This window comes from Bos taurus, chromosome 10 (assembly GCF_002263795.3).
Source record: "Bos taurus isolate L1 Dominette 01449 registration number 42190680 breed Hereford chromosome 10, ARS-UCD2.0, whole genome shotgun sequence".
In the NCBI taxonomy this organism is placed as follows: domain Eukaryota; kingdom Metazoa; phylum Chordata; class Mammalia; order Artiodactyla; family Bovidae; genus Bos; species Bos taurus.
The window spans coordinates 57629020-57648803 of NC_037337.1; the positions used below are offsets into that span (position 1 = coordinate 57629020).

The 19784-nt window shown below is 41.6% G+C and overlaps 1 protein-coding gene and 1 non-coding gene across 2 annotated transcripts in view; one reads left to right on the forward strand and one right to left on the reverse strand.

The window, feature by feature from the left end:
- The window catches only part of ONECUT1 (one cut homeobox 1), a 32731-nt gene extending 22545 nt beyond the window's left edge, over positions 1–10186 (forward strand). Inside the window, exon 2 of the mRNA NM_001191161.3 lies at positions 9784–10186. Coding sequence (NP_001178090.1) covers positions 9784–10076 — 293 coding nt within the window. The 3' untranslated portion in view covers positions 10077–10186. The remainder of the gene's footprint in view (positions 1–9783) is intronic.
- Positions 10187–19104: 8918 nt separating this feature from the next.
- TRNAC-GCA (transfer RNA cysteine (anticodon GCA)) lies at positions 19105–19176 on the reverse strand. The gene has a single exon. It is a non-coding gene; the product is annotated as a tRNA-Cys (tRNA).
- Positions 19177–19784: the final 608 nt, after the last annotated feature.

The window sequence follows — 19784 nt, forward strand, 5'->3', positions numbered from 1 at the left end:
TCCCAGGCCTTCCCCTTTCTGCTCCCTGGCCCACCTCTCCTCAATCACAATAGGACAGCAGACTCTTGAGCAGTTGTATGGAGGCGGAAAGTACATGGCTATAGTATAAGGACGCTCAGGGTAAAACCCAGGTGTGATTGGGGAAGCTGTAGGCATACAGTCTCCTTCCTCAGTCCCATGGAGTCAGATCACCAAATAAGTCTGATTTGAATCAGCCAAGCCTGGTTCTGTCTTGGCACCCCTCAAGTCCTTTCATCCTGTCTGTCTAGAGGTCTCTATCCAAACATTGAGGCCAAAACTGTTCTCTCCTCAAGTTGAGTCCCAAATTTCCTATTAAATGTCATACCTCACCGAGCTATTGCTAAAATTAAATAACGTCTCTAAAGTGAGAGACACACAGCTTATCCTTCATCTGACTCCATTCTCATCTTATTCTAGCAGATACTGTGGCTTCTTGGTCACTTGTCCGTTTGTACATCTACAACCCCCACCAAACACACACAGTTCTCCATATTCCTCCTTAGGGTAGCTAAGATAAGTGAAAATTTTCCAGAAGACCTTTTCAAATTGTCATTACAACTTATGAAGTTCAGCTTTCTGGTCCCACCTAGTGATACTGTTCACTGGGCACACACGTCTCAGTCCCTTTTCTACTCCATCTGCAGGTGCTCTGCCCAGAGGTCTTCCCTCCCCACCGCCTGCCAGGAGGGAGAAGATGGTGCTGGCATGGGGATATTCTGAGAATAGAGGGGAGGAGGGCAGGGAGGGGGGCAGCTAGAGTGAACAGTTCAACCCTCTCACTTCTCCAAGTGCCCACTTAGGACATAGAAATCTGAACTGTATGTCTTTTCCCTGGAGTGATATTGAAAGCTCTTTACACACGTCAAGTCATAGGGCTGCACCCAGGAGGAACTGTAAAGTTTTTAGTCAAATTCTTTCATTATTATACAGTTAAGGAACGTGGACTAGCCTCGTTAAGGGATTTAACCCAGCCATTCAACTAATTAATGACAGAGCCAGAACCTAAAACTTTCAACAACTAGAGCGGTGCTCCTTTCAGAACCTTCCTCCCTTATAGACTGAGAATATAATGGACACCCTCAGTCTACTTGGATCCTTGGTGTACTTTCCATAAGTTCACACTGAAACACCCACTAGTGCCCCCAAGAAGACAGCCTCTTCTATCTATTGATAAATAAATGAATTTATTAAATAAATAAATATGTATTTGGCTGCACCGGGTCTTAGTCGCAGCGTATGAACTCTTAGTTGTGGCATGCAGGATCTAGTTCCCTGACCACAATCGAACCTGGGCCACTTGCCTCGGGAGCCCAGAGTCTTAGCCACTGGACCACCAAGGAAGTGGTCGTCCTCTTTATCCACAATTCTGTGCTATGTGAAGCAGCCAACTCTGGGACAGATATACCAAGAACCTCAAGCAGCAAGTTCAGACAATTTTCCTATAATGTTAATGAAAAATAGAAAGTGGCAAAAATATAAAGTACCTATTGTTCAAGGGCTCAGAATGCTTAACTGTTCACAGGGTCTGTGGTTGTTGCTGTTGTTATCATTTTCATCTCTAAAGCTCATAAGTCTGAAGCCACTGTGAAGAATATGAGTTTGTATTAGATCACCTGCATTCAAATAAACATGGATCCGGACTATTTGCAAAACTGGATGGTGTCCCTGCAGAGCCATTACCTTCTCTTTTTGAGAAGCCAAAAGGATGGAGAAGATAAAATGGAAGAGTCACCATAGTGGCTATATATTCTAAAAGACAGAGTAAGGTTACCTTGGAAATTTTTTAACAGATAATATAAGACTTTGGACACCAGGAGAGATACTGCATGGGTTTATTCATTGACTCACAGGGCTCTAAAGCCTGCAGGGGCCTTAGAACACTGCATACTCATTGAAAGGATGCAGAAAAAGAGATCAAGTGATGTGCCCAAGTTTATACCATAGGCTAGAGACAGAGCGAAGACCCAAACTTGCTGTGTAAATTCAGTGTTTATACCTGCATCTTGATCAGAGAAGAAAAGATCAGAGAATTAATTTGTAAACATCTAGAATATCTCCTAAGCACTTGTCATTTTAACAGTCATTTCAACAATCAGATCTTGTGTGCATGCTAAGTTGCTTCAGTCATGTCCTACTCTCCGAGGCCTCATGGACTGTAGCCTGTTAGGCTTCTCTGTCCATGGGATTCTCCAGGCAAGAATACTGGAGCAAGTTGCCATGCCCTCCTCCAAGGGATCTTCCTGACCCAGGGATCAAACCCTTGACCCACATCTCTTACGTCTCATGCATTGGCTGCTGCTGCTGCTGCTGCATCGCTTCAGTAGTGTCCGGCAGCCCACCAGGCTTCCTGTCCCTGGGATTCTCCAGGCAAGAACACTGGAGTGGGTTGCCATTTCCTTCTCCAATGCATGAAAGTGAAAAGTGAAAGTGAAGTCGCTCAGTCGTGTCCGACTCTAGCCTATGGACTAGAGCATGGACTGCAGCCTACCAGGCTCCTCCGTCCATGGGATTTTCTAGGCAAAAGTACTGGAGTGGGGTGCCATGCATTGGCAGGTGGGTTCTTTACCACTAGTGCCACCTAGGAAGCCCATAGCTTATCTTATCTCATGCTTATTCTAATCCTGAGAGGAAAGAAAGCCACTGTTCTCTACCTTACAGCTGGGTATACTAAGGCTCTAGAAGACAAGTAACTTGCCCAAGATCACACATCTATCAGTGGCCACAGAGCTGGGACTTGAGCTTGTGTCCTGTGAGCTCAGGTTCATTTAAGAAGTTGTATTATGATTCTGTCTGGCTTTATAAATGTCTCTCAAGCCCACATGTCTGTACCTATGTATTTTTTTTAATATGGCACAGCAGATCTTTTTTTGTTGTAATTGTTAAATTAAACTATAGTTGATTTACAATGTTGTGTTATTTTCAGGTGTACAGCAATGTGCCTACTTATTCCCAAACAAATTCTTGGCAGACTTTTGCACAGCTCAGTTAGCAGTTTAGATGTTGTAAAGTCCTTTGTGTCATTATATCAGGAAAATGGATATGTTGACACACAAATGCTTGGGTGACAGCTGATTCTAGGATGTTACTGTATACCATGTTTTATAAAGTATATTCTAAGACAAGGCTTCTTCAACTCTGTGTAGTGAAGTTTGTCTCTGATTTCCATATGTTCTGGACCAATAGTTTTGATAATACAATAAAAAATATATTACTAGAACAATAATCACAGAATGCTGGAGCAATGTCAAACTGCCATAAAACTTTCTAATTGTTTATTCTCAAATTTCTGATCTTGCTACAGGTCAGTAACAGTTTACAGACCAGCATGGGTCTGGCAACCAGATTTTGAGAGACATGGTTCTAAGCAACACCATTCCTGAGAGAATCTCTGAGTAAAGAGTTGCTTAATCAAATAAGTTTGAGAGACCCCATAAGCTAGAAAGTATCAGTGCATATTAGCATGTTAAAGGCTCTGAGAAGTCCTGCATTAAAGAAGATTGCTTAATCATTAACTCAGCATTTCCCAAACTGCCTGACTTCAAAACTCATTGTTCATTGAATGCCTTTCAACATCTTTCAGAATTCAGATTTCTTGAAATACCCTTGGTTCTCTCCTGCCAACTCTGGGCAAAGCACAGGCCCCAGGCATGCCTGAGGTGAAAGCTTGTCCTTTGCCCACATCCTCGTGCATTGCCTTTTAAAAAAACAATTCTTTATCATCTTTATTCTTGTGATACACAAAATCATTCTCTGCCTTTTGCTATCTTCCACACCTGGTTCTTTCTCCCATACAGTACTGCCTGTAGGTGACCTGGCTCCCAGAGATCAAAGTCACCTGAGACAGCCCTATTACACTTGGCCACTGCATCCTGCAAACATATCTACTTGCCCACCTTCATGGAGGTGACTTGGGATGAGTCATCTTCCTCTTCAGTATTGCCTTTTTCACGTAATAGAAATCTTCTTCCCTTTAGTCCGGTTCTGTGATAACTACTCTATTTTTAGTGAAAACTATACACCCACACAAAAATATAGTTTTCCCATAAAACACATGCAATACTGTTCCCTAAGCAGTGGTTCCTGTTGTCAGACTTTATTCCCACTTTCTTATTCTCTCTCTTTGTCCACTGCACACTTTTATAGACCAGTTGCTGGTTTTCAACTTTATATTAGGTAATCTCTGGGGCTTCCCTGCTGGCTCAGTGGTAAAGAATCCAACTGCCAATGCAGGAGATGAGGATTTGATCCCTGGGTCAGAAAGATACCCTAGAGAAGAAAACTGCAACCCACTCCAGTATTCTTGCCTGGGAAATCCCATAGACAAAGGAGCCAGGCAGGCTACAGTCCATAGGGTCGCAAAAGAGTCAGACACAACTGAGCTGCTAAACAACAATGTGTACCCTGACATGAGTTCCATGGAAATGCCAGAACATTGCTTTCATTTATATTCTCTTAACAGGTCTCACAACTATAATTCTATACACGCTTCTAGAAGCATGATTTTGTTTCTGTGGGCTGCTTCTCCTGGGCACCTCATTGAAGTTACACACTGACCTTCAACAAGCTTTAGTCCACTCTTCACTCTATAGACATCTCTACTTTCTTATTTGGCCACTCCAACTTCTGTACAAAGCTCTTTCCAGATATAACCACACACATTTAATCACAGTCACCCCATCCAGTACCCATATGAGTACTGGGCTCCCCTTACATCCAAGCACTATGGCAGCCTGCCCTGGAGAGACAGAATGAGTTGGCCAGGCTCCTTGCCCCAGGAGAATCTCACTTCCCAGGTTCTGACATAGTGACATTTGCAATGCTTGAAAGCTCATTGCAGGAACTTCCAAACTGCATTTCCCCATAATTAGTATTGTATAAGACATAGACAGTTTCTACCAAACAAAGTTCTGGAATTAAATAAATTTGAGAAACATAATTATATGTGCTAAACACATACAACGCATTTTGAGGAAGAGGCTATGTATAGTAGGTTTTTCTGAAAGTACTTGGCCTGCAAACCATCTTTTCAAGTAACTCGTGTTTGAGACAATATCATGCCTCTGATGCCATTTGGGAAAGGGTGCTCTGGAGTAGCTTCAGCCAAGTCCTGCAAGTGCTAAGGACCACACTGAAGTCACTCAGGTACCCTGTGTACGTGCATGCTAAGTCGCTTTAGTCGTGTCCGACTCTATGTGACCCTATGGACCTAGCCCGCCAGGCTCCTCTGCCCATGGGAATTCTGCAGGCAAAAATTCTGGAGTGGGTTGCCATGCCCTCCTGCAGGGGATCTTCCAGACCCAGGGATCAAACCCAGGTCTCTTATGTCTCCTGCATTGGCAGGTGTGTTCTCTACCACTAGCACCACCTGGAAAGCCCTCAGTTACCCTAGTTGGGTTGAAAATAGATATCTCTGTGATTTCCCTTAGTTCTGCCTTTTGAATGATAAATAAGTAGAGTCTGCACCCAATGCTCAGTTATTTATTTTTACATAGGTATGTGTTCTGTGTAATTTAGTCCACTCTTCACTGTACAGAGCTCTCTACTTTCTTACTCAGCCACTCCAGCTTCTGCACAGGGAAGTGTCTAGAGTTATCTAGATCTAACGCCTCCCAGTCTATATTCCTAACACAGATCTCTCCCCCTGAGCTCCAGGCCCCATGTATTCTGCCATCTGCTGGACACCCACCTATTGGAGATATTTAACAGGATGTCCAACATGCACTTCAGATGGATTTGTCCCTCATAGAAGTGACAACTGTTCTCATAAAACTCATTCCTCCATCTGCATTCCTCATGGCCCCCTTACTACCATCCAATCAGAAGCCTGGGAGATGTTCTGAACTCCATCCTCCCAGCAGGGTTGTTGTTACTAATTCCTCTTGGTTCTCCCTTCCAAGAAGCTCTTAAATTTGCTTCCTCTTTTCCATCTTCAACTGCCATTGTCTATCTTGGGGTCCTCATTACACTGGTTTTCTAATTGGCTTCTGTCTTAGGCCAGGTTTTCTGAGAAACAGACTCTGAGACTTGCATGCAGAAAGAGGGCTATGGAGATTAACCCTTTTCGAGTGGGGAAGGGTGTGGAGGAAGTAAGACCAGGCAGATGGAGCTGAACTTTAACGAAGTTGCAAAAATAGCCTCAACCCATCCTACAGGGTACTCTGGAGCTGGATAATGCTTCAAAGTTGTCCCTATTAGATGCAAGGGTTTGGTGTGGGGGAGCCTTAAACCAATTCATTCCACTGTCTTCAACCTCTACCCTCATACTCCCATCCCCTACTCCCCCAATCCCCCACTGGATGTGTCTAGCCCTCCAGCTTCTCTCTGGGATGGCATAACCTTTGGCCAAGGGCAGTTCCCAGCATGGATCTCAGCTGAGAGTCACCAGCGTCTTCCAACAGGTGCAAGAATGAGTGTCCTAAAGGAGGTCAAAGTAGCACATGTCAGCATACATGTCCTGAATTGCTGCTTTCCACCTCGCCCCCCACAACACTGCCAGAGGGGTTTTTCTAAACTAAAATTCAATCACACAGCACACTTACTCAAAACCTTACCTACAAGGTAATTCATTTCTGATCTCGGTCTACCTGTGAAGCCTTGTCCCCCACAGCTTTCTTCCTTGCGTGCACTCTTGCTCCGCCACCAATCTACTAACACTTATCAGTCCTTCACGAGTGCTGCTCCCCCTGCTGGGAATGAGTTTTTCCTGCTTTTCTCACTAGCAAACTCCTATTCATCCTTTAGGGCCTAGCATAAGTATCCTTCTTGTGTGATGCCTTCTTTAATATCCTCAAGCAGAGATAATATCCTGTAGGCTCTTGTCATACTCCTGCAGTTATTAGGTTACATAACCATTAGATTGACTTCCTTAAGAGAAAGGCTTGTGTTATATTCGTTTTTGAATGTAAGTGAATGAATCAACCAGCCATGTGCATCAGTATTATGTAAAGCTGTGTCTACTTGGGTTGACACAAACTAACTAGGCTTGACTTTAGTCTAGTCAGCTTATTTTTTCAGGGACTTAATCTGGTTGTCCAGTGAAGGCTGTGGGTTCCCTGGGGGCAGGGACTCTCTCACTTAGTTCAGGATATACAGCTCAATGCTCTGAGGGAGTTGGATATTTAATAAATCTTTCCCATTATGTAGATGCTTCCTGTCATGGTGGGCAAAGGACAGAGCCAGTGATCTATAGAATGTGTTATAAAAGGTACCAGAAGACCTGGCTGCTCTAAAATCTCTCTTTCATAACTGAGGACATAAAAGAGAGGCCTCCCATCATGTCCAGGCTTCCCAGGTGGCTCAGTGGTAAAGATTCTGCCTGCCAATGCAGGAGGCATGGGTTCAGTCCCTGGGTATGGAAGATCTCCTGGAGTAAGAAATGGCAACCCGCCCTAGTATTCTTGCCTGGGAAATCCCATGGACAGAGGAGCTTGGTGGGCTACAGTCCATGGGGTCGCAAAAGAGTCAGACATGACTTAGCAACTAAACAACAATCCCTCATGTCCATTCTGAAATTCTTGTTCTTATATTTCCTAATATAATGGACCTGTGAGCGCTGGAGTGAGGCAAATGCACTCTGAGGCCTGAGTAAGCTGATGCAACTGTAGAAAAGAATTTCTATATCTATTTATGTTATTTTACCCTTTTAAAATTTTCTATATTTTGTGTTTGCTTTATAATGTCTGTAACACAGTTGTATAGTAACACATGCATATCATGTATAAAGAAATAACACAAGGGAATGTAATACTCAAAGCATTCTTTACTAAATAGCACATAATTAAAAAAAAAACAAAACTTGGAGACTCCTAGATTGCACTCTGAAGACTGGAGGCTTTTTCAACCTGTACCCAATAGCTTTTTAGCTGCTCTGATTGCTCAACTGATTTGTGCTAAATGGACACCTAAAGCTTTAAGGGAATCCACCTTGTGGAACAGCAGGGTACAAAAGGTAGGGGCAGGCTGAAGGGCAGGGCTAACTGGGGAGAGCACAGAGGCTGCACGTAGCCAGAAGTGGTGAACCACCTAGTAGGGAATTAGGAACCTGGAATACAGAAAGATGGGAGAGGGAGCAAGAGACAGCAGTAGGTAGGGCAGCCGGCTACAGCGACATGAAAGAGAGGCAGGCCCCATCTCCACCGGGAAGATGCCCTGTCTGCCTTTTGCTGTGGTGGGAGTGTACACCTTACAGTGTGTACTAGCCAGCTGTGAAGATAACTGAGGCTGCTCCGGAACCTCTACACTGGGTGGGCAGCATGGGGTTGGGGGGTGGGAGTGGGGGAGGTTGCAGGAAGTGGGAGGAGGTGCAGCAAGGGGCCGGAAACTGACTGGGAGTACAGCACTGGAGCCTTGTCTTAAAGGTGAATTAGCAGAGCCAGAGAGCGCTGTTGTTACTTCAGTTGCCTGGTTATGTGGGGATGGCTGCGGGGATTCATTGATGGGGGAGGTGGGCGGATGAGGGAGGGGAGGGCATCGTTAGCAATTCAGTGCCCCTTTGGCAGGTGGAAGCCACTGAGCCAAGTTAGTTGAGAAACAGGAGTATGGCATCTGAGGTGAGGAGACCCTGATCCACCACCAAACCCTGGGGACCTGAGGACCACATTGGGATGATGCACCAGAATAGCTCTAGCAGCCATGAGGCAGCTTCATGAAATAGGAACTGCCTGTATGGGCATGGGCAGGAAATGGGCCTTCTCAGCGGGACATGAGGTGAGGGAAGAGGGCAACTCCAACAGCAAGACTCACGTGAAGAACAAAAAGGAGGCACAGGGACACCCCAAAGGTGAACATGGCTAATGTCACAGTTTAGCCCCAGTGGTGACGAAGTGCACTTCATCCCTGCTCCCCAAGTCCTGATTCCACCAAAGAATCGGTGGAAAACTGTTTGATGGGCATGGTAGGACACTCTTTACGGAGTTTTCTTACATACTAACTCTTCCTAGTTTGTTTCCTAGGAAACAAAAACAATCAGAAGGGGAACAAATGCAATTCCTTTTTTATTTGGCTTTTAGACCCTCAATTAGGTTCTTAGTATTCCACTAGCAGCAGACCGTAAATCCTTTGAGGGCAACACCCACTTCTAGGGGATAAGACTTTGTGTTTGTGAAGCCCTCTAGTTAATGTTACTGACTTCCCTGGTGGATCAGATGGTAAAACATCTGCCTACAATGCGGGAGACTCGGGTTCAATCCCTGGGTCAGGAAGATCTCCTGGAGAAGGAAATGGCAACCCATTCCAGTGTTCTTGCCTGGAGAATCCCATGGATGGAGGAGCCTGGCAGGCTACAGTCCATGGGGTCGCAAAGAGTCAGACACAACTGAGCGACTTCACTCACTTCACTAGTTAACGTTAACTTTTACATACTATTTCATATATTCTTACCACAACCCAGTAAGGTAGATGTTCTTACATCTACTTTACAGATAGTGATTAAAAAAAAGGTTCCAATAGTCAGTTCATTTATCTAAAACCCAACATTCCACAGATGAGTAATCAAGGTCCACACTCCGTTAATTGATTTACTACCAACAAAACACAGATACTTGTCAAAGCCAGGACTCATGCCCACTACTCACAAAACTCTATCTCCTCCTCATTCTCTATGCCTTTGTTACACTTCCCTCCCAGCCCACGATGGTGCTAAAACTAGAAGTCAGCAGATAGAAGGTGGCCATGAGGAATGCCTAACAGATTGAATGGGCTGGGCCTTTCTACTCTCAAGTCTCCCAGCCGGTCTGTTCTAACAGCCTCTGTGTCTCTTTGCAGCATGCAAAAGGAAAGAGCAAGAACACGGGAAGGATAGAGGCAACACACCCAAAAAGCCCAGGTTGGTCTTCACAGATGTCCAGCGTCGAACTCTACATGCAATATTCAAGGAAAATAAGCGTCCATCCAAAGAATTGCAAATCACCATTTCCCAGCAGCTGGGGTTGGAGCTGAGCACCGTCAGCAACTTCTTCATGAATGCGAGGAGGAGGAGTCTGGACAAGTGGCAGGACGAGGGCGGCTCCAATTCAGGCAACTCATCTTCTTCATCAAGCACTTGTACCAAAGCATGAAGGAATAACCACGAACTGAAACCTCGGTGGAAAAGCTTTAAATAAAAAGAAAAAATTTTTAAAGACCAGGACCTCAAGATAGCAGGTTTATACTTAGAAATATTTGAAGAAAAAAAAAAGTGTTATTTATAGTCCAAAGAAACCAAAGACATAGCTCACCTGCATTCTGACTTTGTTCGGAGACACACACTTCAGCCGGGTGACAACTTGGCAAGAAAAATTATGAGCAGGAAGGCACCACTGGATCTCACAGCTTCGGTCCGTGATCATCCTCGCTGTGCTTGGCTGTCCTGTGGTTTGGAGCATAGTGATTTTGAGCCATCGAGTGGACACCTTTAAGATCAGACTTCCTCATCCACTCCACCGCACCATGAAGGTGTATGGTGTCTCAGTACTGTGTGTGGGTGTGTGCTTGAATACACCCACACGTACACATGCACACCACCACCACCACTACCACCACCAGTGGTTAGGGACTTAGGCAGGGCTGGTCTTCAGGAAGGGTTGTGCTGTAGGAGTGCAACCAACATAGTGTGGGGTTGTCTGAGTTCATGGGATTAGGAGCTTGATTTTGCTCAACTAGCCTAGCGTTTGAACCTGCCAGGCCCACAACCTAAATGCAGATTCAAACCCAGCAAAGAAATTTGAATGACACCTAAACCAGTGCATTCTCTTTGTTTGTTAAGGAATGTTCAGATATTTTTTAAGAAATGAAACAAGAGTCCATCCATTAAAGAAAGAAAATCACCTAGGTACCAAAGAACACACTTAATATTATAGTGCAGGTATTTTATTGCAATGATTTTAATAACCAAAGCTATTTTTACACAAGATACTATGTAAAGTTATACGTATGAACTGATCTAGCTGTAATACACATACCACGTAGAATCATGACTATTATTTATGACTCTTGAAGCATTTGAAATATTAGTTTTCAGAACTGGCAAGAAAGAATGTAGCTTCAGGGAAGCAATTTATATCATAACAGAGAGGTCAGTGCAGTATACACGAACATCCATATGGCACATTCCCTTTCGGGAACTATAAATGTCACTTAAGTAAACATATAGACATGACTCCATGCTCTGTTCACAGCTGAGAAAACCTGGTGATTCTTCCGAAGTAGGACCCATTTGTAAACTTAGAAAACTAAGTTTAACAGGACAGGTAGCTAAACTAGAAAATTTGTTCAAAGTCATTCTTTTTGGTAAAATGCCACTGAATGAAGCACCCCATACGTAGGTAAATTTGACTAAAATTTTCCTTATCCATTTTACACAGAATACCTATTTAAAATACTTTACAAACACACAAAATAAGCAGACTAACATTATTATTAAAATGAACTATCTAGTTCATTATATCCTGAGAATATAATCAAGCTGATTTGATTGCCAATCCCAATTTTGTGACTTGGACACCAATAAAAATAACATGTGCAACCAAGAAATTGTGGAACTGCATAGAGAAAGCAAGAATTATAGTGGAAGGTAAGACCTTGGGTTCCATAGGTATTAAGCTATCTATTTCACTAAGCATAGCCTCCAAAACATACTACATTCTTTCTTGCTACCGCATTAAGCTGGAAATTTTATAACATAGATTCCACCCTCTTAACAGGGACAGGTTAAAAACTAGACCTGAAAATTTTCCAGATACAAAATTTTAAATTTCTATTTTTCCAAATCACTTAAACCAGGGCTATAGAAATCAAGGCAAAAAAAAAAAAACAAAAAACCCACCCAAGGTAATACAGTTGTTCTAGTAGTACCCAAGTGAATCACTTGGTTCCCAGAAAAACCCTCTTGGGATCAGTTGAACTGTAAGCATGTAAGTGGATACCTTTTGTACTAGTAGGTTAAAGAATTGGGTACTCTTAATCACCACACCTAACTAGAAATATAAAATTAAATATTATCTCAATAATAAGCTATTTATTGAGACTCATTGAAATGCCAAATTAAACATTGAACCATTTTGACACAAAACCTAACTCCTTAGGATCAAATATGAGCATCTTGTCCAGGTCTAGAAGAGGCAGGCACCTGGAGAGATGAACCCACAAGCCATCAGTGTCTCCTTCATGTCTGCTGTGGGATGAGAAAAGGAAACCAAGACATACTCTTCCTTGGATGAAACTGTGCATTTGCCTTGACGCATTTTGTCTTTGACTTTTTTTTCAATCTCACCCCAAATTCCATCTTTAAATTTCCCCTTCTAAATATGGCACAATTATAGTTCAGCTATTAAAAGAAACCATTTAAATGGCCATCCTCTCAGATTTGCTAAAAATATAATCTTGTCAATGACGTAAGTGAAAAAGAAAAAAACTGATGAACATTTTTTTCTCTCTCCAGAAAAAGAGGGGGGCAAAATAATACAATACAATATATTTATCACTTAGGAGGGAAGAAAGCCTTTTTTATTTAAAACATGAGAGTTTTAAATGCAGGGAAATTCAAGCTGTGTCTACACACAACCTTACCAAATTCAATACCCCAGGAAAAACGAAAGTTGAATTCAGACAACTGTGTCTTTTGCTTTATTTTCCCTATGTTACCCACTCAGATTAGTTGGTTACATTTTTGACCAATGCGATTTACATTTTCAACCAATTATTTTGGTACAGTATAGACACAGTCTCAAGGAATATTGCTACACTTTTAATATTCCCACCACAATATTTTGTTTTGTTTGGCCAAGCCCTGTGGCATTCGGGATCTTAGTTCCTCAGCTAGGGATCGAGCCCATGCCCCCAGCAGTGAAAGCATGAAGTCCTAACCACTGGATGGCCATGGATTTCCCCATAATTTTCTTTTTAATAACCAGTGATCCTATTTGCTAACACCAAAGATAATTTTCATACCAGCATTGAATTTGCACCCATTATGCAATTTCAGGGCCTAGAGATATATTTTCTCATAAACAGATGCACAAATCAGAGCCTGAAAAGCAGTTTTTTTACTTGACTATTTAGGCATACTCACAACCTTTGCTTTTTAGAAATCTTAATGGACAAACTCAGCTTCTCACAAGCAATACATGTATTACATCATGTATGACTGATTCCTTCTTGCTTCTGACTTGGCACATAGAAAATGCTTCCATTCCTGTTTAGTCTGGCGTTAATTTACGTCTCAAATGTCTTCACCTACCACACTCAGCAGTGCTGTTTGTTCACCCATCATTTCTCAGTCCTTTAGTGAAATCACCTAAAAAGATACCGCACTCTTTTCTTTGTATGCATGTTTATTCCAAAACTGTATTTCAAATAGCATGTTTTGGGTTGTTTTTGGTGTTTTTTTTTTGGTGGAATGGAAGTTAGACTGTTTTTGGCCATAAATCATTCGGGTCTTCTCATGACTAGAAGCTTCCCTGAAAAGGGGCCAAGAGAAAGAGTGGGAATTACGATGTCTGGACACCCCAAGAGCCCAGACATCAGTAAATGTTCAGGTAAAAGAATTCTTTTTGTCAAGCACTGAGTATTCTAGTTCCTGGATACACCTGGAATAGACGACCCCCACACCCCAAAAGAAAAAAACCAAAGAAAATGTGTGGGGAAATTTAGAAGTTCCAACTGAACATGTCACTCACTCTACCCCCCAAAAGCATAATTAATTTTCCAGGAAAAAAAAAAGATGAAGCTCTATATTACTTTCAGATTCATGCCACTCCTATTGCTACCCCAGGTGAACAACCGGTCTTTGCAGGTTAAATGCAGACTTTGCTATACCAAAGAGTCCTAGGACATTTTCACACGAGCTATAAAGACATTTTCCCTAAGAAAGGGCCTCCCTTCTTTGTACATAAAGGATGAAAACTATGCATTTAGCAAACAAAGAGAAAGCACTTCTCCCTTTCCTATCTAGTTTAGGGTGCATTCAAACACCAGAGGCCGTTTTGAGACTCGATTGGCCTTCTGGATTATTCTTGTGGTGTGGTTAGCTTTACAGTACATTTGGTAACTATTTACTAAATAGTAAGGACAAAGAAGCAGAAGGTAAGAAATAGCTACTTCCACGTGTAAAAAAAAAAAAGAAATGTGTAAAGATCTACTATTTATAGTGTGAACCAAAGACGCTACCTCACTCGATTTCCATTGGTGATTTTAATCACATTGATGATACCAAAGAATACCAAAGATATTTTCGTGCACGGCCTTGGTCTGCAGAGGGAACTCCGCCCCTCCCCCCCCACCTCCTCTCCCCGCCTCACTCTTCACTCAGTGTGTAAACTTGTCTTCATTCTTAATAATAATGATACGATAATGACAACAACAACATTAGGAAATACTACTCTTACTACTGCTAGTTCTACTTGTAAATCTCTAGGCAAACATGTTGCAAACTTTGTAAACTCCTAGGACGAGTGCCTTGCTTGAACCAAAGTGTTAAACCGCTGTTGACCTCTCTCACCTTATACTCTTTGAATACCTCAGCCTCTTAGAAAGGCCACTAATGAAAAAAAAAAAAAAAAAAAGGAATAATTAATCACCGTGGTGCTTTTTCCGTGCAACCATGCAATGAAACTTTCTTTGATACCAAAGGATGACTTTTTCCCCCCAATTTCTTGCTGATAAACCAAAGCTCCTCCTCCTGGTTCCCTCTCAAAGCTCCCCCCAACTTCACCGAGTCCCTTCCCCAGGCAGGCCGTGCATCACTTTTACCAATTCCTCCAAATACCTCATAGTAATAAAATTTTAGGGTTATGTTGTATAGAGAGTCTATGTGATAAGGCAGAACTTACTAGTTTGATAATTGTTAAGGTTACTTTTAAAAAAAAAACTTTATAATTCTTATTTATTTTGTAGTTTGTATGTTTGGGATGTCCCCCACCCCACCCCCACTTTGGTTCGGGGTTTATTTTCTCAGAAGAACTGCTCTGTTGCTCAAGGAAGACTTAATTTCTGGAAATGTTCCCCAGGTGGGTGAAGGGTTGTGTAAAAATGCAAGAATGGAATAAGAAATGATTTTCATTCTGACGGTTACTTATGAAGTTTTTGTGTTTTCGTAGTAAATTTGTTTCCACAGGGTAAAGAAGTATATATAATCTTTTTTTGTGAAACTGGTTCCTATTTTTCTCTATAATGTGCTGTGATTTTTTTTAATTTAAATTACATTTTATATGAGCTTATTTAATCACTGTGTTAATTTATGACTGTGTAGTTTTTAAAATGTATATAGTAGAATGGAAACGGCCAAAGCTTTATGTTACAATCTTTTTGTTCTCTATGCTAAGATTAGCTGAAGGCAAGAACTTCTCTTAACTGCAGGGTGTATCTTCAGCTTTTCTTAGCAGGCACTTCAATGTGTGTTGTGAACACTGCCAGGCTCCCCCCTCAAAAAATCTGTACATGCCAAAATGGGTGTTTCAAGGTAGTCTTTTCTGTCACTTAGAAGAAAGGCATTGTTTATGTTCTTCCTTTAATTTATCAATATTTTATTTTTTTTCTTTAAGAAAAGGTTGCTTTGCAGGTTAGACCTGAAATTCCGAAGACTTTAAGACTTATTTAATGTTTCAAAGCACCGGCATTTGTGAGATATTTTGCCACTTTAAAAAAAAAAAAGAAAAACATTTGCCCAGGTATGAGAAGTAAAAAGTGTAAAAACTCAAAGAGACAAGCTAACTTGAATTTGGAAATCCTCTTAAGTGTCACCAAGTTTCTGAAGTGCTTCAAGGCAGCGGGCAGGGCTTGGAGACAGTTCCTTTCGCAGACCTAAGAGATCATCACAGGTCCGTGACCTTAGAGAGAAAGTCAGGCTAGGTAGCAGCAGACCTGGCCCCTGCCTGTCCAGCCAACCTGCAGAAGAAGCAAAACACAATTGCTGAACCCCAGTCAGAAATCAAATTTAAGAAAAATGTTTCAAAGATACAGATTCCACCTCATGTTTTTTTGTTTTGTTTTGTTTTTTTAATTCTTGGCATCTACTACCCACAATTACCCTTTTCCCTCCCCAAACCACCACCCCCAACAAAAATTAGAAGAATTCTCAAATGCCACAGCCCCAGGGGAGAATGAACTTCAGACTTGTCTGTCTCTTCTCACTGGTCATATTCCCACTAGTTTTCTTGCCCACACTAAAGAGGGTCCCTGCCCCAAACCCCCTTAATCAAGGCTGTTCATACCCTTGGCCCTGCTTCAGATCAGCACACACACAGAATTCTCAGCTGACCAGAGCGTCCTCAGAAGACCCGGTGCCCACTATTTTGTTTAATTTTGCTAAGTAAGTTGCTTCAACTACATGACATAAATCCATAGATGTAAATACTTTTTCTCCTAATATAAGAATTTTACCTTATTTTCTTTTGCAGGGGTGTTTGGGGGAGGGGGAAGGAAGGGGAGGGTTTAGACTTTTGGTCAAATGTTACATTTTCTTAGAAACATTTTATACTTGTTATGTATTTTAATAGGGCAATAAATCTGCTCTGAGTTGCAGGATCATTCAGTGCTCTATTGGTAAGCATTGATTAATTACTTGTTTTTAATACAAATGCTGTGTAGTGAGTTACAGAAAGCCCAGGAAAATGGTTGAGGGAGTTGACTTTCACCATCACCAATGAAACGCTGAACAGAGTTGTATTCATAAGGTCGTATTTTCTGTTTCTGTGTTAGTCTCAATTTTTTGTGGTATGTTCTGCATTTATTACATAATCATTGTGGGCTCATTTGACATTTGCCGTCTGAACCAAGTGACAAGTATTTTTTAACAAAATAAACTTTAAAACATTGTCTTCCACTTGCTTCGGTAGTTGTCTTCATATCTCCCTGAGTTTCTCGTCCCTTCTAAAGTCAGCCCAACTGTCACTCATGTAGACCTGTCCCTTCTCCCTCTTCTATTTTCAGTAACTTTGACCTTAGCTCATGTTTGAGTGTGACTCAGTTTCCCTGTTCAAGTTAGCTTGATGGTTTATTATGTAAGGAGGGTGCCTAAGACAATCATCAGGTAAAAAAAAAAAAATTAAATTAAAAAAAAAAAAAAAAGATCAGTAGAGTAGAATATCTTCCAAGAGCAGAGGGAGTTCTTCCTTAGTAATGAAAAAAAAAAAAAAAAGGTAAATACATAATTAATTTTAAAACCTAACCATGAGGGGCTTAGAAGATTTTTGATAAAAGACAAACGTTGCTGTCATTTTCTTCGTCAATTAGAAAGCAGTGGTAGTTTCTACGTTGCATCTACATTTCAGACTAAATGATTATTGTACCCAGTTATGGTTGTTTGCTAATATTTTGTCTCTTTCTCTTTCTCTCTGTCCAATGCTTCTTCTGTATTTTTGTGTGTAGCAACAAAAAGTGTGATGCATTAGGCATTTCCTGGTTTGTTTATGAGTATCTCCTGTACTGCATTAAGGTTTCTTTCATTTTTTTTTTAAGCTTCGCTACTGTTCTCACTTTATGCCGTGCAATATCATCTGCTGTGTTTGCTAAGCAAAAAAGAAAAAAAGAAAAAAAAGCAAGTGATGATGCCATCATGCTTTTCAGTGTTAAAATGTTTCAGCATTTATGTAGTCACCAAAATGTAGTAAATAAAATGTTGGATTTTCCAGCACTTTAAATTTAGACAATTCTTGCCTTCTTTTGTTTTTATTCTCTCTGCAATCCTCAGTGAGTAGCTTGCGGGTTTTCTTTGGAGGAAGGGTGAAGTTAAGGGGACAACATGCTTGAAAACTCAAGCCAGTGCCATGACCTAAAGGAAAATTAAGGGAAAAAAAAGAAAGAAAGAAAGAGGTGTTCTCTACTGGAGCAGAAGAATTTTTTAAATGGAAGCTGGACAATTTATTTGTAGATGTTAGCCATTTATATTAACCTAATTGACCCTCAGAAGAAATGAAAATTATTATTAGAGAGCATAGCCTTTAAAAGTCCTCTCCGATAAAATAACGTGTGTGTGTGTGTGTGTGTGTGTGTGTGTGTGCGTGTGTCATATATGTGTGGAGCTAGGGCAGGGCTGAGAAATTAAGATACTTATATTTTATGACAGAATATACTGATATATGATATGATAGAATCATAGAATATGCTGATCGATTAAGAGGCCTGGCTCCGGAAAAACAGAAACTGAGTGTGAATTCCTGCTATACTGATTACTAGCTATGTGACTTTGAACAGACAATTTAATTATTTAACTTCCCTAAATCTCAGCTTCCTCATCTGTAAAATGGGAATAAATATCTATATTACAATGTTGCTGTGAGGACTAGAAATTTGAAGTAAGTAAAGCTTAGCATAGTGTCTGGCATATGACAAATCTTCAGTAAATCTTACCTATTTTCATTATTATTAGTAAATTTATCTTAAAATGCAGATTTTTTTTCCAGTTTAAGGAAAACACTAATTTCTAACTCAGTTTAAAAAAAAATTTTAATATAATTCAGTTCAGTTGCTCAGTTGTGTTCAACTCTTTGCGACCCCATGAACCACAGCACGCCAGGCCTCCCTGTCCATCACCAACTCCTGGAGTCCACCCAAACCCACGTACATCAAGTCGATGATGCCATCCAACCATCTCATCCTCTGTTGTCCCCTTCTCCTCCTGCCCTCAATCTTTCCCAGCATCAGGGTCTTTTCAGATGAGTCAGCTCTTCATATCAGGTGGCCAAAGTACTGGAGTTTCAGCCTCAATATCAGACCTTCCAATGAACACCCAGGACTGATCTCCTTTAGGATGGACTGGTTGGATTTCTTTGCAGTCTGAGGGACTCTCAAGAGTCTTCTCCAACACCACATTTCAAAAGCATCAATTCTTCGGCGCTCAGCTTTCTTCACAGTCCAACTCTCACTCCATACATGACCACTGGAAAAACCATAGCCTTGACTAGACGGACCTTTGTTGACAAAGTAATGTCTCTGCTTTTTAATATGCTATCTAGGTTGGTCATAACTTTCCTTCCAAGGAGTAAGTGAAGTCGCTCAGTCATGTCCGACTCTTTGCAACCCCATGGACTGTAGCCTATCAGGCTCCTCCATCCATGGGATTTTCCAGGCAAGAGTGCTGGAGTGGATTGCCATTTCCTTCTCCAGGGGATCTTCCCTACCCAGGAATCGAACCTGGGTCTCCTGCATTGCAGGCAGAGGCTTTACCGTCTGAGCCACCAGGGAAGCTTACTCCAAGGAGTAAGTGTCTTTTAATTTCATGGCTGCAATCGCCATCTACAGTGATTTTGGAGCCCAGAAAAATAAAGTCAGCCACTGTTTCCACTGTTTCCCCATCTATCTGCCATGAAGTGATAGGACCGGATGCCATGATCTTAGTTTTCTGAATGTTGAGCTGTAAGCCAACTTTTTCACTTTCCTCTTTCACTTTCATCAAGAGGCTCTTTAGTTCTTCTTCACTTTCTGCCATAAGGGTGGTGTCATCTACATATCTGAGGTTATTGATATTTATCCCAGCAATCTTGATTCCAGCTTGTGCTTCCTCAGTTTCTCATGATACACTCTGCATATAAGTTAAATAAGCAGGGTGACAATATACAGCCTTGACGTACTCCTTTTCCTATTTGGAACCAGTCTGTTGTATTTCTTGACATGATCCCAGTAATTACATTACATTCTCCAAAGGTGGGGGTGGGAAGAAGCTGTAGAATAAAATGTGAATGGGGGGGGGGGGGGCCTCTCAAGTGGTCCAGTGGGTTGACCTTGGAGAGGTTTCTATTAGTTTAGTTCAGTTCAGTCGCTCAGTTGTGTCCAACTCTTTGCAACCCCATGGA